General features: G+C 46.0%; 1 protein-coding gene across 1 annotated transcript; it reads left to right on the forward strand.

The window, feature by feature from the left end:
• The first annotated feature begins 7,940 nt into the window (after positions 1-7,940).
• On the forward strand, positions 7,941-9,157 carry LOC124679273 (protein BEARSKIN1-like). The gene is made up of 3 exons (XM_047215067.1): positions 7,941-8,109; positions 8,193-8,470; positions 8,585-9,157. The coding sequence occupies exons 1-3, from the start codon at positions 7,941-7,943 to the stop codon at positions 9,155-9,157; spliced, it is 1,020 nt and encodes a 339-aa protein (XP_047071023.1).
• Positions 9,158-23,479: the final 14,322 nt, after the last annotated feature.

The raw sequence follows: 23,479 nt of genomic DNA on the forward strand, positions 1-23,479 counted from the left end.
TGTTATCGCCCAAATGTGAGGAAGGTCGCACCGGGGAGCTACTTTTGCACCATTACACCTTCCCCCACACTTTCACACATATCATAGGTCCACATGCAAGATTTGGTGGGATTCCGGTGCTCCGGCGGTCGTTCTTCCCCTCCTCCCACAAAAAACAGCGGTATGTGTGCCTCGACGAGTCTACCCCCTTAGATTTCTCCGTGCGAGGGTGCACAAATGTACTTTTTCATTGTTTTAGGTTTGGTTTGGACATATACACATGGAAAACCAATCTTGGGACCATTTGGCACATATACCCGCAGCTAGAGCCATTATCACACGATCGAGGGTGTGCCTAATCTACTGGTTAGGGTTAGCTTTAGGGTTAGGGTTAGGGTTAGGGTTAGGGTTAGGGTTAGGGTTAGGGTTTAGGGGTAGGTCTAGGGTTTATGGTCAAGGTAAGGATTTATGGTTAGGTATAGGTTTAGGGTTTAGGGTTAGGGTTAGGGTTTATGATGCAGGGTTTTGCAGCTCCCGTGTCAGCACGTGTAGTTAATGGTTTAGGGTCTAGGGGTTTAGGGCTTGAAGCCTCCCCAGTTTAGTGTTTAGGGGAGCTACTTTTGCACCATTACACCTTCCACCATACTTTCACACATATCATAGGTCCACATTCAAGATTTGGTGGGATTCCGGTGCTCCGACGGTCGTTCTCCCCCTCCTCCCCCGCAAAAACAGCGGTATGTGTGCCCCGACGGGTCTACCCCCCTAGATTTCTCCGCGCGAGGGTGCACCAATGTACTTGTTCATTGTTTTAGGTTTGGTTAGGACATATACACATGGAAAACCAATCTTGGGACCATTTGGCACATATACCCACAGCTAGAGCGGTTACGAGTATGTTCTTACTCGGGCCTCTACGTTTCCTTTACATGATTTCCATTGAAATGTTAATGACATCGCGGCAACACAACGTAGGCGGAGATGCCAGCAAAGGATCAGGAGGCCCAGCAGAAAAGGGCGCATATGGCCGAGCACCAGATTCTGGACTACCAGCAGCAGCAGGCGCAGATGATGCAGCAGATGCAACAGCAGCAACAGATGATGTAGCAGCACCAGACATAGATGAGCTGGCTGATGAGCCAGACCAATCTGTCTTCTCCACCGGGGAGTGGTCTTCCTCTTCCTCCTTTCTCCTTGCCGTGGGTAAGTGGTTAACTCCATATCTCCATCTTATCTTCTGTTGTCTTATTGACTAATCATATCACCAGCTGCAGAACATGCCGAACATGTCCATTCAGAGCCCGGTGACACGATTCACCGTGAACAACACGAACATCATCCGGAGCCTGAACCCCGGTGAGTCCTCCTACACTTGTGTCCAACCCACTTCTTGTACGTGTTCAAGTGTACCCATGGATCCATGCTTGTTCAATTCCATGTCAACATGCAAATGCTACTACTTATTCAATTCTATGTCAATATGCAAATGCAAATGCTAATTCCATCAACCTTGTAGGAAGAGGACAATGCAATGACGATGATGCCATGTGAAGCAATGGAGGAGGACAAGATTGGTGGCATCGATTCTATGAACTCGTCGTCATGCACTTGTCGTTGTTGTAATGGATTGTATGCACTTGTAATGGATTGTAATGGACATTGCTATTTAACATGTGTGGATGGACTCTATGTAATGGATTGTATGCATGGATATGTGCATTCGATGTATTTGTGGTGTTGTTGATATGTTTGGTGATGATATGTTGAAGATATATGTTGTATATGTTATATTTGTCAAATGCTATTTTTGAAATGCAGGGAATATTGAAAAACAACAAAAAATGAAAAAAAAACAGGCGCCTTTGTCGTGTGTATGCACATGGTAAAGGACTACACACGCACGGTAAAGGAGCCACGTGGCGGCAGCCTGTGCTCCTGGAACCTGGGGGTGTGCCTGGAGGCTTCTTTGCCGGGCGGGCTGGGGTGTAGGCGCACGGCAAAGTGACCCGCACGGCACAGAGCAGGCGCACGGCAAAGTGACCCGCACGGCACAGAGCAGGCGCACGGCAGAGGCTGCGCCGCACGGCAGCGCTGGCCGCACGACAACGCGGGCTAGCGCACGGCAGCGCTCTGGGCGCACGGCAAAGCATTTGCCGTGCTATGCACGACAAAAGTTTCGTTGCCATCGGATCCTTTGCCGGGCGAACGTTGCCGTGCGTCCACGCACGGCAAAACCTTTGCCGGGCATATGGGCTTCTTTGCCGTGTGAATTGTCGCACGGCAATGAACAGTTTTCCCGTAGTGAACGGCTTGCTAGCCAGTTTTTATATATATATATATATATATATATGTTTCGAAAAAAAGTATATATAGTTCGCAGTTTGATCCGTGGTCGCTAACACTTGATTCAAACATATGTTAAATTATAAACTTCAGACGTCACATACCATAAGGAATCTTATATGATGTAAATTTTAGGACAACTCGTGGACGTATGGGTCTCGCAAGTACGGAGGCACAAGCTCCCATTGCAGGTACAGAGACGGAGTGCATATGTTTCCCCACAGAAATAAGCACACGTACACCTGCAGATTACTAGGAGCAGCAGCAAATGGCACACGAAGCAACCAGCTGATGGCGGCAGCAGGCAGCAGCAGAAACTAGGTTCCTAGGTAAGAATATGAGTCGGTAAATTGCTGTGAACTGCAGTTTGGTCCTAACTACGTACCTACCTACGTAAACACCACTCCTAATCATTTGCTCCTCGATCATAACTAAGCTTCTCACTCAAAGGCACCGTCGGCGTCGATCTCTCGTTCTTCCCCACGCGAATTGTGGACGCCCTCTGTTGCCTGTTGGTGGTTTCTTCTGCTCCACATAAGATCGAGCGCGACCCGCGGCCGCACGAGCCTCTCATCGGGAGCCTCGCCGCGGAGGCGCGTCAGAGTGACGGGCGGAGCTAGGAGTGGATCTCACTCAAGGTGCACACGCCGTTTACCACCATAGAGGAGGACAGCTCCCCGCAAGTTTTTGGTATAGTTCTCTCAGCCTGTCATCACATCGAACTCGGTCACACGCTCAGACTAATCATTCCATTGATCCTTAACTCGCTAACCCTTTAGAGCATCTCCAGTCGCGTCCCCCAAACCGCCCCCCAAAGCGATTTGGGGCGCGCCGAACAAAAAAAGCGTTCCAGCCGCGTCCCCCAAAGCCCATTTTTGTCCGGCGCGCCCCGATACGGTGTCCGGCGCCCCGAGCCCGTCCCCGTCCCACAGGGGACGCTCCGGGGACGCCGGACACAGCAGCCGCGAGGCCAACCGACGCGGGCCCGACGCGCGTCGGCGGCACGGAAGGCTAAAACCCCGTCGCCTACCTTTGGTCAAGCGACGTTAATGGCGTCCCTGTTTTCCCAGGCGACGCAGGGACGCGTCTCGTCGTGCATGGCCGCGTGGCCGTCCGCGCCGGAGTTATTGCGTGCAACCACCCGCTGCCGCCGCTGTTTTAAGACGCCCTCCAGTTATCGCCGCTCATCATAATCCTTCTCGTCGCCGCCGCCTCCCCCTTCCCAGATCCTCTCCTCGCCGCTCAAAAAATGTCGAGCTCGTCCTCCCGCAAGATCGCCGCGGCGAACGGCTCGGCCGCGGCAGCCTCACCGTGGCGGAGGCGTGGCGCGCTGTACCACGCCCGGTATCCAGTCCCGCCGGACATGCGGCTGCCAAGCAGCGGCGGCTGGAAGATGGCCGTGAACGGCATTGGCATCCCGCCGCCGCCGAAGCCAGACACGCAGCAATGGCGGGACGCCATCAAGGCCCGTCGGGCTCAACTCACCGCCGAGGAGCGGGCGGATCCGACATGGGCGGCCAAGGACAACGACGACTGGTGGGTCACGTACTTCAAGGCCAAGTACGACGTCGAGATGCACAGCACCACCGGCCTCATCGGCGGGCCCAACAGCTGGAACAGGGAAGGCCGCGCCCTGTTCTCGGGGCGTTCGGGCGCACCCTCGAGAACGTCATCCGCGGCCTCCGCAACGGCGCTCCAAGGCTGGAGATGCCGTCGTCGCCGCCGCCGTCTCCTCAATGGCAGCCGAGGAGGACGACGTACTCGTCCTCCTCGCACTCTTCTTCCTCGGGGCCGGCGCGATCGACGCCGTCCTCGTCGTACCGGTCGGCGCCGTACACCGTTCCCAAACGGGAGGTCAAGGAGGAGCCGGCGACGCCCGTCAACACGAGGCGTGGCGGTAGCGGCAGCGGGCGGCAGCAAGGGAGGCGCGGCGGCGCCCTCCTCATCCCGAAGCCGGAGGTGAAGGAGGAGCCGGAGGAAGCGTCGCAGGCGGCGCTGCTGGCGGAGTACGAGCGGCAGCAGCGGCTCATCGCCAGCAGCGACGACCCCGAGGACTGCCCAGGGCTGCGGGCGGCGTTCCTGGCGTCCATGGACGACAAGGACGCCTGGAGGGGCAACCTGGACGCGGCGATCGCCATGTCCATCCGCGACTCCGGCAAGCCGCTGGTGGACCTCACCGACGACGGCGAGGCAGGACCAAGCGGCTTGGTGAAGGACGAGCCCGTGGACGAGCCCGTCGACGAGCGCGTCAAGCAGGAGGTCGTCACCGACGAGATGTACAACTTCCAGCAGTACTACGACGCCTCCGGCCGCCGCAAGTGGTTCTAGATTAGGTTTAGTTTTAAAGTTAGTCAAATTTCCTTCGAATCTATGTAAGTTTGGACGAATCTAATCGAATCTAGTCAAGTTTAAAATTTGCGAAATTTTATTTGGGGGACGCGACTGGGGAGCGACGTCCCCCAAACGCGGCACGAACGAAACACGTCCCCCAAACGCTCAATCCGGCGCGGTTTGGGGGACGCGACTGGAGATGCTCTTAGTTTCTTTTTAAACTAACATGAAACTTTTATTATGTGTGGATTGTGATTTCTTTCTAGACGTATATATGCGCGAATTTTGACTTAACTAAACTCTAGACTGATCAACGACTAAGAACTATCCAAAATGGCTATGGATTGTCAAACAGGAAATTGCACAGATGCATGAATGCAGCAGGAAATGGCTATGTGTGTTCATTTCCCAGTACATGGCATGTATTGCTTTAGACTTAGTTTGGTACATCGGAGAAGTACCCGAACTCTTATATTTTACTGACTGAGGATGGATGTCAACTAATCCTTCAATTCTAATTAACCCCGGTTAAGGTTCTGGGAAAAATGTGCCTGCATGTGTTGGGTGCCCGATCCCTAGAGAGATTGGTTGTTTTGGGTGCTAGGTACGATGTGTTTGGGCCACATAAGCCACCATGCTTCATCAGTTGTGACTCCAAAGCACCTTGCATGGGCTGCATGCAGTGTAAAATAAACTAGCACAGTAGAAAACCCCATGATTGCTTTGCTGATTTCACTCTAAGTATTTAAAACGTAGAGAGTTTGTTGCGATTCATGCATGCCAGTTGCCATTTACATAGTGATCGAGCTGGAGCTGAAGATTCAAAAAAAAATCGAGCTGGAGCTGGGTCAAGGAATTGAAACTGCCAGTACAAATCAGAACCCAATTCATTTAAGGTTCTTATTGGATCTTGCCCAAGCTACCTTTTTCCTAGTCCTAAAATCCTGTGCATGAGCATGTTCATGAAAATGATCCCATGATCCCTATCACCAAGAGTGAATCAATAATAATAAAAGTTCAAAATTTACAAACAGAAAATTTAAATTAGTCACATGAGTGAATTTTGTAACACATCATGAGTGCGATTTTCACACTCAGGGTCTCCATCTTATCCAAGGGCTCATAGTTTTTGAGTATTAGTGCAAGACCATTTTGCTTTCGAGCCCCTTAAATTGTGAGTTTTACCAACCTACACATAGAACTTATTTTCTTGGTCATTTTCATGCATCTTTTTGGTCATGAAAATGTACAAATGGTTGTTTAGTTGATAATATGAAATTTAAGTATGCATAGATTTTAAAATTTATGTCAATTAGTCATCCAAAATGTATAAAAACTGATGGGTACAAAAACCCAAATTAATTGGCCCAGCTCAAAAGTACGCTTATACTATACATAGTATATGGATGTGCCCATTAATTTGGACCGAAGGGAGTAATATCTTTATTCATGCATCTTTTAGACCAGGAAAAGATGCATAATAAAAAGAATTAGTGTGAACTAAATAAATATGCATAGTATATCGGATGGGTCGAGAGATAATAATAATAGATGTGGTGGTAGTGTGGTAGGAGTTGAGGGTATATTTTGCAAAATATGAGGGGCTTCATGAAGATAGTTGTATGGAGGTTAAGGGGTGTTATGTAAAAGTTCTAGCATAGCTCTTGATGATAAGAATGACGGAGATAGCATGCGGAAACCTAAATATGGGCGGAACATACTTTCGTGGTGCTCTTTTGTGTTATCCGTATGATTCTAGGATGGTATGGGTATATATGTTATTGCACACAATCTATGAAAAAAATTAGTCCCTATTTGATTCGTATGAGTTAAAAATGTATCGAAATGTCATACAAAATAGCAGACCCAAGAACGTTTCAAAGCGTGAGCAAACTAAAAATTTGAAGGCTTATGATTTTATATTTTTTCAAATTGCCTTGAGAAAATACCCCATGCAAAGTATTGCGCCGTGGGGCAATAAGCCGGGATGGAGGGATGCTGGAACCACCTATGGTCATGCATTTAGGATCCTACGGGGTTTTAGTTTGTTTAACAAGACATGAGAAAACACAGTATACTTTCAATGAGATTTGAGCATATACAAAAGAAAATCAATGAAACATAGTACAAACTAATGTTCAGGGGAAATTCATGTAGGATTCGATACTTGTGAATCAAACAACGGATATAGAAAAGGATCTAAGATCTCAGTGTTAAAAAATTCCTATAAAATCCCTTGGAATCAAATAAACCCCTATGTCATGAGATAAGTTTCATAACAAATGAAGAGTGGTCAGAAGACTCCAAGGTGTAAAGCTAATGCTATTTTTGTTTGAAGGGAAATGTATTTACTAAGGGAGGTACTTGTAAGAAACGGTGCATGTCCCACTTTTTCTTTCGCTGGCTCTTTTGATTCCTCTCAAACGAATTATCTTTTTTTTTAATCTTTCAAACCATACAACCTTCTTTTTTTGCAACTTAAAACCATACAACCTTTGAACTTGAAACTTTGCAAGCCACTGAATTACAATTAAAATATAGGAAAAGTAGTTTAGGATTTTTATGACAGTCAATATATATATAAAAATATAAAGAATTTTAAAATTTTAAATATTTGAAAATGTTAATTGCAAAAAATATGAAATATTTTCCCAACAGTCTAGTTGTAATGTTTCAGTGACCTGCAAAATTCTAAGTCCATATGTTATATAGTTTGAGATATACATAAGGAAAAACTCAAAAAAAAAAAGTTATGGGTGTGTAGTGCTCACTCACAGCTTTTCCTTTTAAAAAATAGTGCATTTCATTTTTGGACATATTAACTGAAGATTGAGTTAATCTCCCCTCTAACTAATGTATAGCAACACAATTTGCGTATATAAACTATAAAGTCGATCGAAGATTTGTATTTAGTGGATTTGCAGCTCTCCCCAAGCTAGGTAGCACTTGCTTTGGTAACAATCAAGCGATCCGTAAACAAAGGCTGCTGGGAGCCTCGGGATCGTTAACGGCGTAGAATAATGGAGCTGACCGTCTTGCTCCGCGCGCGCAGGCCTCGACGATCATGGCCTTGCCTTGCATCCTACGTGACCACTTTTATCCCCGTCCAGCGCCGTGGCGGCCGGCGTCAACTCTTCCCAGCCAGCACCTCCCTCCCGCGGCTAGCTAGCTAGCTAGGTACCTAGCAGCAGGTCGGCCACGCTTATATATACATGCTACATGCCTCTCCCGCGTTAAAGATCGAAAGCTCTACCTAGCTAATTTGCGTGCATCGATCGTCTCGATCGATGGCTGACTTCTCGTCTAGCAACGGCGTCCCGCCGGGGTTCCGATTCCACCCGACCGACGAGGAGCTGCTGCTCTACTACCTCAAGAAGAAGATCGGCTTCGAGAAGTTCGACCTCGAGGTCATCAGGGAGGTGGACCTCAACAAGATCGAGCCATGGGACCTCCAAGGTACTGAATTATCCATTCTGCCATGATGATATGATCAATTCATTGCTGATGTCCTACTTGTGTGTGCCATGGTGCGCGTAAAGAGAGATGCCGCATCGGCTCTGCGCCGCAGAACGAGTGGTACTTCTTCAGTCATAAGGACCGCAAGTACCCGACGGGGTCGCGCACGAACCGCGCGACGACGGCCGGGTTCTGGAAGGCGACGGGGAGGGACAAGTGCATCCGCACCAGCTACCGCAAGATCGGGATGCGCAAGACGCTCGTCTTCTACCGCGGCCGCGCCCCGCACGGCCAGAAGTCCGACTGGATCATGCACGAGTACCGCCTCGAGGAAATCGACGAAGCCCAGGGCGGCACCAGTGTAAGCCCTCGACGATCTCTCTCTTAGAATCATGTGCTAAGTGTTGATCGATGCATGCTTGCAGTTCGCTTAATTTAGCTATAGGGTTGATCGACTGTGTCGTGCTGATTACAGGAGGATGGATGGGTGGTGTGCCGCGTGTTTAAGAAGAAGTGCTTCTTCAAGATCGCCGGAGGAGGAGGCGGCGAGGGTAGCTCCAGCCAGAGCGCGGAGGCCGGCGGCGGCGGCCACATGACCGTGTCCTCGCCGATGGGCGGCCACGACCACGCTAGCATGTCGTCCCACTACATGCACGGGATGCACCCGCAGTACCACCACCAGCAGCACGCCTCCTCCTTCTACTACTCCCAGATGCAGCCACCGGAGACGGCCTACTCGCACCACGTGCAGGTCCAGGACCTACTCACCAACCATCGCCCGGCCACAGACGCTTCCGGAGGCGCTGGGTACGACTTCTCCGGCCTGCCGGTCGAGCACCATGGCCTGGAAGTAGGCAGCAGCGACGGCGTCGCGGCCGATGGGCTGGCCGAGGGACGGGATCAGACGAACGGTACTGCTTCTGATCAGCAGTGGCAGGCAATCGACGGGTTCGGCAACGGCGGGAGCGCCGCCACGGTGCAGCAAATGAGCGCCATGAACCCCGGCCAACGAGGCGGGGAGATGGATTTATGGGGTTATGGGAGGTAAATTCGACATCCCAACACATGAACTAGTGCATCTGTATGCAGGAATGCTGCATAGGAACCTGCAAATGCTGGTTATTGGAGAGTTATTACTGGTTTTGGTGTTTTGGATATGGTGTGTATATGTACTATATCATTAATTTGTTGTTTGATGTAATAAGAACCAAGGAGACATATTGGTGTAAGAGTGTAAGTGGTGATTAAATTTTGTGTGTGTAGTAGTACTACAAATGACCGTGTGTGTGTATTAATTGGAAGTGGGCGGCATCATTTGTTCCGCATGCATGCCCTTTCCTAGCATGTAGTAAGGAACTTACTTAATGATGAGAATTAAGTTCATCGTTGTGTTGTACTACTTTCATCGTGTCTGTGTGTATTAATTGGAGTGTCAGTCTTGGAAGGTTAATCTTGAGAAGAGATAGTGGTGTAATGTGCAAAACATTATTACATCTACTATATGCATTTCCCTCTTTTGCCACTCGCAATTTGTTGCTACTTGTTCAAGTGATCAATTTGCGATTCGGTATAACTTAAAAGTTCTCGTGTTTTTGTAGGGGGCATGTAAAATTTTAGGGACTTTGTAGTTACTCCCTCATTGTCATAATATAGTGCGCATTTGTTTCCACAGAAGTCAAACTCTCCTAAATTTTGACCAAGTTTATTGAGAAAATTATCGATATTTACAATACCAAATGTATACTACATTAAAATTTACTTCATGATGAATCAAATGTATTGATTTGATACTCTAGATGCTAATATTTTTTGTACAAACTGGGTCAAAATTCACAAGCTTTGACTTATAAAAAATCTTGTACGCACTAGATTTTGGCATAGAGGGGAGTACATTTTATATTTGGTTTACGGGAGGCAACCCACGATGTTTTTATATTTGGTTTTTGTACTACATGCTTTCGATAGCATGTTAGTTTTATTTTATATTACTCTCTGGTTTTTAAATAAAGTATCAAGTTGTTACCCATTTTGACGTTTAAAGTTGCAAACACAATATGAAGTTGCTGTTTTCTGCGCTGCACTTTTCAGTGCACGATTTTTCCGACTTTTTTTGATAACTCCTACAATCTTGATAAATTCACAGTAGCTGTAACTTTTCATCCTATATATGCACGTAAATTGGCTAAAATTTCTGACGTGTCTAAGTCGTGCTAAAAATTCAGTTTTGCTGCAGCAAAAATTCTGGACAGATTCTGCCTTTCAATGTTAGATCCATTCTTTTAAATATCAAATGATTTTCGCTTGAAACTTTTGATATGCTAGAATTAGTAGAAAATTATGTGATCTCTGGTTCATGAATATATAATTTTATTTATGATTATAACATCAGCAAGCATGATTTCTTTGTACCTCTAATATCACCCCATAGAAAAAATGGAAATAAAAGATTGTGTCGAAGTTTTTCACAGGGAATGGAGGAATATCATAGTAAGATAATTCAAATATGATGAATATCATAAGCTTGGGGATTCCCATGACACCCCACTGGACTCATTCTAAAACTCCTGGTTTGAGCACCTCTAAATTTTGTTTGAGCAACATAGATTTTTTGCAAAAACTTGAAGCGTTCTTGTTTTATTTGTGTCTAGTTTTGTTTTTAAAATGGAAATACCGTCATATTGAGTGTTCACAATGAATATGAATGAGCTACTGGACCAAACTCTCTATCTCTGAATGGTTAAGTAAATTAAGTTGCATGATTATAAAAGAAAGGGAGGAATGCCTAAAGCTGAAATTTATTTTGTGTATGGTATTTCTAGTTTCACATGCTCTATTGAGTGATGATTTTCTATGTGCCTTATTCAGTGCTACTTCTTGCTAGTATACATAGATGTTTAATTTTAACTATTATTGTTTAATGATGAATCAATAGCTCTATGGATACTATTGCATGCTTTTAGAGCTCTTGCTAGCCAAAAAATTGAATTCTTACACAAGCATAGACTTGTTTCCAAGCTCAAATCAAATCTAATGTCTATCATACCTACCTATATAGCACTTGTTATTCCAAGATGTGTCTGTCATGCCTCCAACCTTTTCAAAATATCTTTTTTGTGTAATTCAAAGCTCATAAGAAAGTAAGATTTGGAAGGACAATACCGCTATGCATGTTGTGGGTTTGACTGATTATGACTTTATGAGTAATGAGCTAGACAATAACCACGTTTACTGGAGACATGTTTCAACATTGCACCATCGGGGTATTGCACCCTGCGTTGATCCTCATTTCTTTTGTTTTGTTGATGGCTATCTCTTGCGGAATAAGTACGTGGAGGTTATCAAGAGTAAGTATGCATGCACTATTAGAGAAGAGCAATGGGCCGCTAACCGAAACCACGCTTAATCATGGTGATAGTTTCAGCAACGAGCATCCTCAATAGGAAGAGTAAAAAAGTAAAAGAAAACGAGTTAGTGAAAAAGAGAGAGTGGAAAAAGGAAAGAAAATAAAAAAAGTTATAGAAAAAAGTGAGAGAGAGTTAGAGAGGATGCTCAACATCTGTTGTTCATGTTGTCCCGGTATGGATGGCCTATAGTTGAGATACCCATCTCCTTATGTCCTTTGTACAGACGGCATAAAGGTACCCCATTGCGATACTTGGTTGAAACATATGTGTTGAAAAGTTTTGGTAACCCGGAGCTGAGTAACAAGAGGTATAGTTCTTAGCATTCAAGAAAGTGAGGCAACATTTACTCATAAGAGGTCAAACACATGCCACATAGATATCTTCTTACAAGAGATTCATGGCACCCCATCCTTATTATTATTGTTGACATGAATTGCTTATCTCAAAACCTTATTTTATTCTCTACTTTTTATTTTGTTGGAGGTTTAGCACATACATTCTCTGCTTTATTTCTTGTGTTAAAGTAAAAATAAATATTCAAGAAAAGAGAGGACAAAGAGTCTTCCAATAATTCTATAGGATTCTCCTAAGCATGCTTTATGATTCATACTACTTATCTTTTATGTTTCTCATAATGTTATTTACTATTATGCATGCTTTGTAGAATGTAAGAGTTATCACTTTATGAGTTCATATTACTTATTGTCATTCTCTATTGACTGAACCTTTTGATACTTTGCATGATTATTTAGAAGTTATATATAATAAACTTCAAAGTTCATGTTAGTTTTATCACCTTTATGCTCGGGACGAGCATAGGTTAAGCTGGTATGTTGATGCATGTAAAATGCATATATGAACTTTGTGCTTTATCATACTGAATTTGCACATATTTGCAACATATATGATGATAATAACATGTTTTACATTGATTTATGGGGTTTACAATTGATCCCTTTATTTGGTTTATAACTCTGCAGAACAGGAAAACCATGTTTCGCGTATAATTCACTTTCAGAGACCTATATGAAGTCAAATTGATCTGAGATTTTTGGAGCGTCACTTTTTCATCAGGAGAAGCACCTTGGAGCTTTGGAGGAGACCTGGATGGGCCTGAGGCCCAAAAGACGGCAGGTGGCGCGCGCAAACATGGTGGGCGCGCCACCCAACTTCTTTCGGCCGTCAATCATCCAATTAACCTGATTCTTTCGCCCACCGACATATTTTGACCTCAAAATCACTATATATATGGCCCCAAAGAGTTCTCGGGAGGAGAGCGCTGCAGAAGACAGAAACATTAAAACAGAGGCCTGCAACATCGAAGATTGGAGGGGGTAACTCCCCCGGGATCACCGTCGGAGGGATCTCCAGCTTCTCCAATGTCTTCATCATCATCACCATGATCAAGGGGGAGTAGTCCACCTCTGGACTGCGGGTTTATGGAAGTAGCTTGGTCTATTTCTCTCATGTTTTTCAAAGTTTTTAGTGCCATATGAGCCGCCCTACATATTTATGGCCATATTTGTAATACATATGTGGTGGATTGTTATTCTATGATATTGTGCTATGAGATCTAATCATATTATGTGCAAGATGTATTGATCGGATGAAGCTTGCTACCCGCATGGGTAGCTACACACCCATGCAGTATACCAATATGCAAGCCATATTAACTTGTTTTAGCTCAGTTTTCTAGTAGAACGTGGAATTCTAGTGTATAAAAGTGGTTTCCGAATTTTGATTTGAACTTTTTTTTGTCAAAGTCAACTCAATATTCAAAAAGTCAATGCAAAATACGTTGGTGAGTTGACTTTCATCAAAAAATATTCATATCAAAATTCGGAAACCACTTTTGTACACTAGAATTCCACGTTCTACTAGGAAACCGAGCTAAAACAAGTTAATATGGCTTGCATATTGGTATACTGCATGGGTGTGTAGCTACCCATGCGGGTAGCGAATGCACTCTCATGTATTGATAGATGCATATTATGTACCCCGTTCTTAAGTATTTGTTCTGATCCAACATCTATGCAAAAGTGTGTGTGGGGTGATGTGTGTATTAGATAGAGTAGCGTGGTTTTAATGACTGAATAGTGACAACAAATTCATGATCTATTATGGTTTTGCCTTTTCTTTTGCTATCTCACTAGGGATAAAGTGAATGCATGTACTATGTTCGTCACGTGACAAAAGTGATGATCTTGTCAGTTCAAGGTAGCATATTTGATATTCAAACATCATGTCAAAGTACTCTTGGCCATGCTCTGTTAATTCTTAATACAAGATTGCATGGAGTTTTTCCTTTCTTGTGGAGTATAAGAGAGATGTGTTGCATCATCTCTAGGTTAAGACATGATGCCCATACGAATGTGTATCTTTCACATGTTATTATTTTTTATCCGCATATTGCATTGATGAATTACTATTTGTCCACTACAACTTAAAAGAGAGAATAGTCAAGTGAACCCATGAACCCCGGTCCACTTTTTATCATAAGAAACACCTTTATCTTGTTTTCTATTTGCTGCACCATTTTAATCCGAAAATGCAAAATATTTAATGTTCTTATTTGCATCCAAAACACTAAAAATAATCAACCCCTTTACCGTTTTTACTTAGTTACTTTATTTTATCTAGTTTTATTCGCTTTATTATTACTTGTGTTTTATTTACATACGCAAAACCTTGTGCTTGAAAACCACACGGTAGAGTTGGGGACACAAGGCTTTATTTTACTTTGCATGGTTGATAGAAGAAGAGAGAAGAGAACACTCTTTGATCAGTTCCCCGAGAGTTCGATATAAACCCTCGAGTCACTCTTGTGGGGAAAATTACTTCCTAGACTACACACTTTGCACTTGGAGTCCCAACGTTTCAAGAAGACTTTTGGTGGTGTTGTTTAGTCCATCACCACCGCCACCACCTGAGCGCCGCCCCACCAAATCTTAACCCTAAAACCAGGAAAACATAGCCCTCCCACCGACGGCGGCCAAGATCCATCCCGCCTCCATGTCCCGGAGGCCATAGAAGTGAGGCAGAACGGCGCCGACAAGAGGTGGGGAACCCTAATCGCATGTATGTGTTTCTCTCGGCACGAAGGGGGTACTCTTATATGGTGTGGATTGGATTTATACAATCTAATTTCAATGGAATTTAATTAAAACTTTAACTTTAACTTTAACTTCCTATTTCTATATCTTGTGGTTGGGATTTTTGTTTCTTTCATATGCAAGAAATACTGGAAATTTGCTAGTTCAGCTTGTCCTCTCTATTTTGTACTTTTTTATATTAATAATGTCTATTAATGGTCAAGTTCCAGATTGGATCTGTATTGGTGTATACCTCGAGATGCTTGGTCTATTTTGTGTTCACCATTGCTGTGTGATCATGATATTTGTAGCCTTTTTTTCATACATAGGAGAGGTCTTCGGTTCAGAAATGCATGAGCCTTATTTAGTATGCAAGCCAATGTTGGGAAGCTTCTAGGGCTTGGTGCGTTGGGGGATTGATAGGAGGGGAATTGGATTGGAGTACGTGTTTCCAGGTTTCAAAGTGATTGTTCGGTGGATAATTGGGTACTGTTTCCTGTGTTCATGTCGCTTCTACAATTTTGATCGTTTATTGGTAAGGAGATTTATTGTTTGCCTAGTGGTGGGTGTGTATAATGTTCTATTAGTTTGAATACGATGTGGTTGCAAGATTTTGTGTATTGTTGTCCTTCTTGCAGGTGCTTGTTAGTTACTTTCAGTTTCTATCAAAAATTGGATGTAGGCAAAATCTAGGTGGCTCGATTGAACCTTTAGGTATGCGAAGATAATGCACTGATCCACATTTAAATAAAATTAACATATCAGTTTGCTGATGCAAATGTTCACTTGGACTCATCAAGAAATTTTTAGTCTAGAGTTAATATATTCTACTAGAGATGACGAGTAAAATAGTTGATCCATTACAGGAATTACAAAGGAGAGACATGCATTGGACATAGATAGGTTTGTTAGGTGCAGCCAAGTCAATGGCATCATGTGAGTATAATGAAAACCACTCAAAGTTTGGTTAAGTTAACTAAAAACATACATCTACACTAGCCTTCGCGGTCATGGTTAGTTAGGATTTACTTAAACATAAAATAGAAAAGGAACATGGTGTACAATGATCTATGTAGATTTCTAAGTTTAATTAAATGGAAAGAATGGGAAAAGAACATGGTGTACAATGACCTATATATGTAGATTTATGACAGAAACTCAATTCGGCACATGGGAACATATGCTCCTACCACCGGAAAACATTGTCAAATGTCAAAAAAATTCGAACAAAAATTTCCGCTTTTACGTATCGACATTCTACGTACGTACATCAAGTTTTGCAAAAAACCAATATTTTTGATGACTTGTGTGAAAAAGACAAAAAAAACGTCACGTTTTTTTCCACCAAAATTTGTCTTTTTTACACGCAACAGTAAAATTGTCGGTTTTTCGTGGAACCACTTTGTGAACGTGTAGAATTTCGAGATGTACCTACTAAATTTTATGTCTGAACTTTTCAACATTTTAAAAGTGTATTTAAAATAAAATGTAAAAACCGGGAGCATATGCTCCTGGGTGCCAAAACACCACTCTCTATTTATGTATCTTATAAAAAATGTGATTCCGGTATTGTGTGTTGATACCACATTTTTTGTGTACCTTCTTTGGGACAAGTACGTAGCAAGTTGGCATCATGGGACCTAAACATAATCATACACTTCTTTGGATTTTTTTGTATTACTGTAAATCACCTAAAAGATCACCTTCATCACTAACTGTAATCCGGTGTGTGTGCCATCCTCTCACTGTTTAGATGTTGTATTCTTAATAAAAGCACGATTCTTCTGGTCTTGATGTCAGCATCTCGTGATCACAAGAATCTCATTGAGATATGGTAGTTCAAATATTCTTATGTATTTCTATGTGACTTTACATTTTTAGGTTTAGATGTTCAAATGTATATCATCCAATCTTTTTCGAAAAGGCCTAACATCATTTCATTATCTTTGAGAAGAACAATTTGTCGTACTAATTATTAAAATAATTTACATGTGTTGAATGTTCCATATGCCAAGTATTTTTATTAGTTTATCAACACCTTCTTCAGTTTAAGGAGTTCAAATTAGTTATTCACATGAGGTAAGTTACTTACCTTGCACTGAACTCGGAAAAGAGATGAACTTGGGGCAAACCCATTGATTCATATACTTAGGGCCCTTTTGTTGTGGCTTTTTTCGGCTTTTTGGCTTTGGCAAAAGCCCAAAACAAAGATCATATTCTTTTGACTTCCAAAATCCAAAAGCCAAAAAAAGCACCTATTTAGGTGCTTTTTATGGCTTTTGCCAAAGCCAAAAAGCCAAAAAAAAAAATCACAACAAAAGGGCCCTTACTACTTTCCGAAACAGTGTATGACTGCTTATGATATAGATTGGGAGGTAGATAGTTTTCTAGTATTCTGCAAGGAAGCTATCTTCTAATTAAATATCTGTGGCACACCTAACAATTATGAGAACGTACACAACATGTAGTTTTTGTTTTATGTTGTTTACTACAATAGGTCAGGTTATTGTATAGCATGCATGATGCCATTAATTAAGCTGTTAGCTTTAGCAAATCGAATGTAGATTGAGGCACAATGCCAGCATCTTCCTGACGCATGTAAAATACATACATGAACTTTGTAGTTTATTGTCACATATTTCACATATTTGCATCTTATATAATGTTATTTCTATATTTTACGTTGTTTTCAGAGATTTTCTAAACAATCCCCTCTCCTCTAGTTTTAACTGTGTCCGGCAAAAACACCTTATGTTAGTAATTTTGACTTTCCAAGAGCTATAGGACTCAAAAAAGGCAAGGTCGGGAGCCACGCTTCGAAATTTTTGAGACGAATAAAATGAGCTAAAGTGGGACACCGGAGGTCAAGGGTTCGGAAATAGGCCCAGTGGCGTGCCCACCCCCTTAGGGCGCACCACTAGAGCTAGTTTCCCCCTCGACCATCCGATCAACCTGTTGCGGTCAGAAATCCACCGGCGAGCAGCGACTGGCAACACCGTAGAGCCGGGAACAACTAGGGCTGCGGCTGGCCCCAGTCCCTCAGAGCGACGGCCCGCAAAGCCTTCTGGTCACACGTCTGATGCTGTCGGAAGGGCGTGTCACCTGACCTATACCTGGTCAGGAAGGTGTTGGATGATGCCTCGCTTAGTTTCCTGCATGGCATACACGTAAACGTTAAATACGAGCCTCGATCGGCTCTCAGGTTGTCCGTGAATCGGCTCAAAGAGCCGATCCACCCATGATTCATACGAGGTGTACGAATATATGGTGGTCCTGCTTGATCAAGATAAAGCTAAAGCGATCTACGACGATTTAGGGTTTTCACCGCATAATCGGATCATCCTACTCACGATTGGGCCTCGCGCTCGCGTACGGTGATCGTAAGCCGATCCTAGACAGGGCCTAAAAACCAACACGAGGTTGATCCCCGGAACATCCCGTCTAGGGCTAGCAAACTACACCCTACACGCCGCTGGATCCTCCAACCCTTTGTAAGGCCTAACTATTGCGGATATTAAACTAATCCTTGAAGAACAAGGAGCAACCGTAACGGATCGGATCTACTAAACGATGATCAAGCGGGTGCCGCCCCTACACCTAAGATAGGTGTAAGGGCGGCTAGATGTATAAGGGTTGCACTACGACAGCATATGATACGAAGAACAATGCTAACCCTAACACATCTAAGATAACTACGTTGCTCGCCATAAAAAAAGGCTTCAGCACGAGCAACGCATGAACAACGTAAATAAGCTTATGCTGCCTAGATCGCAACATGGTGCTTACCAGGAGAAACCCTCGAGACGAAGGAGTTGGCGATGCGCCGAGATTGATTGTGTTGAACGTTGGTTGTTGTTTATTCCATAAACCCTAGATACATATTTATAGTCCAGGGGACTTTCTAATTCAGGCGTGCACCTAACCGTGCACGGGTAAAACTCTAACTTCTAAATTAAGATGCGATCTACTATAATACAGATACATGGGCAATTTAGCCCAATTTCTTCGTGTCAGGCCGCTTCAGAGATCCTCCACGCGTTTAACCTTCAAGCCCATCTCACCTACGGCCCATCTCCTGATTTAGCCAAAATCTGGTGATAACACATGCCCCCTGGTTTTGGTAATGATAATTTCAAAACCACTGCGTTTTTCTTCGAGGGGTCATGTCGTGGCGAAAGCGGAACCGTCGCGAGTATTTTCATCATGACAACTTGCCTTCCCAACTTCTCCGCACGATTTGGCAGGTTTTTGGCACCACCTCCTCGAAAACTGTTCGAACATTAAATCCCCACTTCTTTTATTTAACCGCACCGAATAGTTCTCCTCCTCATCCTTTCCGCATTAGCACTCCAAAAGCCCTTCTGCGCACCATGTCTTCTTCTTCCTCCGCCTCATCGGGACTTTCCCTCGAGTCCTCTTCCTCCCACGAGCCGACGCCCGAACGGGACCCACAAGAGGTCCATGCGGCCAACACCCGCCGCGCCATAGAGGCCGGGGAGGAGCCCGACCATGACTTCTCCATCTGGTCCGAGGACGACAAGTCCTCGACGGACGGGGATCGCGACCTCCGCTTCCTCGCCGACGGGGAATCGGAGGAGGAGAGCGATGACGATCGCTTCTCCTGGGATGACTTCACCTCCTCCGAGGAGGTGAAGGAGGAGGAGGAGGAGGAGGACGACGACGACAGCCCCTCCGACGAGCCACCGACCAAGCGCCACTGCCCCTGGCCGGGGAATCTCAGTGACTACGACAGCGACGACGATGACGACGATGAGGAGGATGAGGACAACGAAGGTCCTGCCGGCGGCCGCTACAGCAGCGACGACGAGCCCGCCGGGAGCAGCGCCGACAGCGGCGATGAAGGTGACGACGAGGGCAGCGACGGCCCGTAGATAGGACCCTTAGCATAGGATCAGTAGTAGTAGACGGGGCAATGTATCCCCTTAGTACTCCCTTTTGAGAGCAATCAGCTCTTCTATGTAAGAAATCTCGTTTATCAATGAAGAAATTCCCCAATTTGATTTTGCCGATTTCCTTTATGCCAATTTAGCCGATTTCCCTTCATACTGATCCCGCCGATCATCACTTAGCCAATGCTCAATGAGCCGATGACAACGCATCGGTCTCTCATGACCCATTCTTCATCTTCTTGACGTCGGAGTGATCGTGAACTTGATCAATGCTCAAAAGCTGATGTTACATATCAATCCTTCACGATCTATCTTTCACCCTTTTCGACCGATGACTTTGAGCCCTGGTGGACAACGAGGCAGACCAACGCCTTCAAGAGAGCCCCAGAACCGCTGCTGAAACGACTTGATGCTGAAGCCGACACCTCTGAACATTCAGATATTCAGTGATACTCTTCAAACCTGCCCAATCCCCTTGAAAAGGGTTATGATGGAGGGCCATCCGATGAAATCTCAATCGGCTTCTTAAGAACAGAATATCTACGCAGTCAGTTGCCCCCCGAGCCTCCATCAAGGCGAGAACAGCAGCGGGCCAACCAAACGTGTCACCGTCGGTTTCCAAGTCACGATGCAGAGACAGCCGATTTCAACAAAATCGGCTCCCCAAGAGCAGAGAACCTTTAGGGTGAGCTGCCCCCCGAGTTTCTTCAGTCCACTTCTTGCGCCTTGCTGGTCAGATCGGCTCCTTTCCTTCGGCGGATTTGGTGCAACCCATCCTTAACCTGATCTGTACGTCCAGGCTGCTCTTGGCATTGGTCAGGGTCATGATCCCTCCAACTTGCGGACTCGAGTTTTTGCAAGAAGGCATCGAATCTCTGCTCTTGAGTCGATGGCCATGCATCGGCTTTCTATCCTTAAGTCGATGTCTGCGCATCGGCTGTGCTTAAAAATTTTCGAATTTTTCGGCCGATTTATGTATCGGCCCCCATACTTCAATACCCATCATCAAAGAATATCTTGGGCTGCTGGGCATTTGAAAGACACTCCTACTTCATATCCTCGTGTTTTATCCACCTAGGTGCCCCCCGAGCCGATTCTTTCAAGGGACTTGATGGTATCGGCTCTTCAGGTATTCCCTGTTGGATCGAATGTTGAACCCAGGTAGAATGTACAGTGAGGATAATTTTGGCCGATTGCTGGAATCGGCCTCCACGTTGAATTGCTCAATGAAGGTTCTATAATGTTCCTCCATAAATCCTTGGGGCCGATCTCCTGGATCGGCATCGCCACGTTTGTCCATCGACGTTGCTCTTGTTACACGGTCAGGCCGGTGGATAAAACCAACCTAACCCCGTTCTTTGTTACGTCGATGCGCTCGCAGTCGTCCAATCCTGGAGCACTAAACTCCGTTGGAAGGATGGAGACCATGTTTGTGCCAGCCGATGTCTCATCATCGGCTTTCCTTTGCTTGGGGAGCCACTCTTTCCTTTGTGGCCGACCTTCTTCGTCCAGGGTTCGCTGAATTTTGGCGGCCAGATCAGGCCGTGCCTTCCTCAACGTGTGCAGGTATAACCTTTCAGCTTCTTCCAACCCACGTAGACGCTGAACCCTTCGCTTCTGGGAACGGCTGAGCCCATCAGGGCACCACCTTGGCCGATGATATTTGTCTTCTTCATCATCGTCCTCTAGTTCCTCGAGATCTTCCACCCGAGCGGACTCAGCATGCTTGTTCCGAGGCGGGAGAGGCCCTAGACGTTTGAACACGGACACGTTAGCCGCATCCTTCTTCCTTTGTTTACATTCTCGGGCAATTGCCGATTGTTGGCAATCGGCTCATTCCTGAATCCCAGCAGTGTCTGAAGAAGGGGCAGTCCCAGTGCCTATCCACGTCATCTTGCTCCCTCGACTTTTCCTTGGCGTGGCGCTCATATCGCTCCTCGTCGTGATCATGCCGACGACGTCTCCTTTCGTCCCTAGCCAGACGATCCTTTTCATCATCGTCATTGTATCGTCGGCGTTGGTCATACTGACTCACATACTTGTTGAGGAGGTGATCAGAGAGAGGTCGCTGATATCTTATGTTCTTCACTTCTCCTCTCGTGACGTAGCGCTTGCCGTCGTGGCGGAGCCGATCGCGTGGAGCGGCTTCCTCTCGTGTATTTGCTATGAGAGCAGCCTGCCCTCATCTCCGTCCTTACCGAGTGGTGCCCGGGTCCCACCATGTTGATATTGCACGAGAAATCTGGCTGGCACCCTCCATGGTAAGTACACTCCACCATGTTAACGGCGGGGAAGGGGTGTGTGTCGACCTTCATGGCGTACTCGGTTGAAAATTAGCCGTCCTTTTTCTATCGCCATTTGGATCCGCCGACGCCACACCCTGCGGTCGTTAGTGGTGTGGGTGAACGTGTTATGCCACTTGCAGTATGGCTTTCCGTTCAGCTCTTGCACCGTGGGGATCTTGTGGCCTTCGGGTACCTTTATATGCTTCTCCGTGAGTAAGAGATTGAAAATCCGCTCGGCTTTGGTCACGTCGAAGTCGAACCCTTTTGGAGGACCTTGTGGCTTGACCCATTTGCGGGACACGGGGCCTGCCGCCCGAGTCCATTCAGCCACTTGCTACCTCTCGATCTCCCGCAAGCACCTTCATCCTCGTCACGCCTCAACCAGGACCACCGCACGCTTGAATTTGTCCCGGTAAACATCCGGGTGGCGCTGTTCATATGCCGACGGCTTCGCACCATGTGCGCCAATGAAGGGTAGTCTCGCTTGGGAGGCCACGTCCTTGATCGATGATGAGAGACCCACCACCGCCAACTCGATCGCTTCTTTTTCACTTACGTGAACCGAATAGCATCGGTTCCTCACGGTCCCGAAGCGCTGGATGTATTCCGACACTTGTTTCCCCGCGTCTCGTCGTACTTGTGCTAGATCGGCAATGCCGGCCTCGGAAGCCTCCGAGTGATACTCGCTCATGGAACTGCTCTTCCAAGCTGCTTCCAAGTCCGGATTGAGTTCGGTGGCGATGATGTGTACCACCCGAAAGCCGATCCTGTGAGGGACTCGTGTGAAGAACCTCACACGCAGCTCGTCCGATGCTGAGATCGTGCCCGGCTGCGCCAAATATCGGCTCACATGCTCGATGGAGCTGGAACCATCCGATCCACTAAACTTTGTGAAGTCCGGGAGCCGATATTTGGGTGGTAGCGGGATCAATTCGTACTCGTTGGGGTACGGCTTGGTATAGCCGAACGTCTTCCTTTTCGGCATCATGCCGAACCGATCTTTCGAATTGTACAAATCTGATCCGCGGTGATGGCTGAAGGTGTCGAACCCCGAAGATTCGCCGGGTGGCATACTTAGCCAGCCCATGCTTGCTTTTCCGGTTCCGAGCCAAGCTGCAGGAGCTGAGCTCCGGAGGTTTGTCGGAGTGGTGTACTTAGCTAACCGCGTTTGCTTCTCAAGATCCGCTCCCGATGTTCCTCCCGCCGTTCCGGAGTCCCCTGCGTTGCGGCTCGGTTCGAGAGTGCCCGAGTGCTGGCTGTCGGCACGTATGCGCACGTGTATCCGTGCGGGATCCCCTTGGGCGCCTCGGGTAGGAATTGGTAGTCACTAGGGTCACCACCAATCTTGTAGACGACGTATGCCGATGAGTTCGGCACTTCTGGTGCTGCCAACGCGAACGGCAGCGGAGGACGGGAGTGGAGTGGCATCTCCCCTTTGTAAGTCCCCAGAGCCGGTCCCGACGGAGAATACTGATGGCTCATGATTTCCTGGATCACGCGCAGAGCGACACGCTCCAAAGTGTTCACCAGGCTCTCAGAGTGGCGGTGCAGCGAATGAGCCACCATGAAGTTGATCTCCTGACGCCGACACGGTGCGTTCTTCGACGGGGCGGACAGGTCCACTCCATCGAGCGCGCCTTCGGTGAGAACCCCTTCCACCCGACGCCGTGAGAGCGGGT

This window comes from Lolium rigidum, chromosome 7, assembly GCF_022539505.1.
Source record: "Lolium rigidum isolate FL_2022 chromosome 7, APGP_CSIRO_Lrig_0.1, whole genome shotgun sequence".
In the NCBI taxonomy this organism is placed as follows: Eukaryota; Viridiplantae; Streptophyta; class Magnoliopsida; order Poales; family Poaceae; genus Lolium; species Lolium rigidum.

Excerpts from the sequence above, each read along its gene's own strand:
- LOC124679273 (XM_047215067.1), top strand. The coding sequence starts at position 7,941 with ATGGCTGACTTCTCGTCTAGCAACGGCGTCCCGCCGGGGTTCCGATTC. Across the intron at positions 8,110-8,192 it reads CGAGCCATGGGACCTCCAAG|AGAGATGCCGCATCGGCTCT; the intron begins GTACTGAATTAT and ends GTGCGCGTAAAG. Across the intron at positions 8,471-8,584 it reads AAGCCCAGGGCGGCACCAGT|GAGGATGGATGGGTGGTGTG; the intron begins GTAAGCCCTCGA and ends TGCTGATTACAG.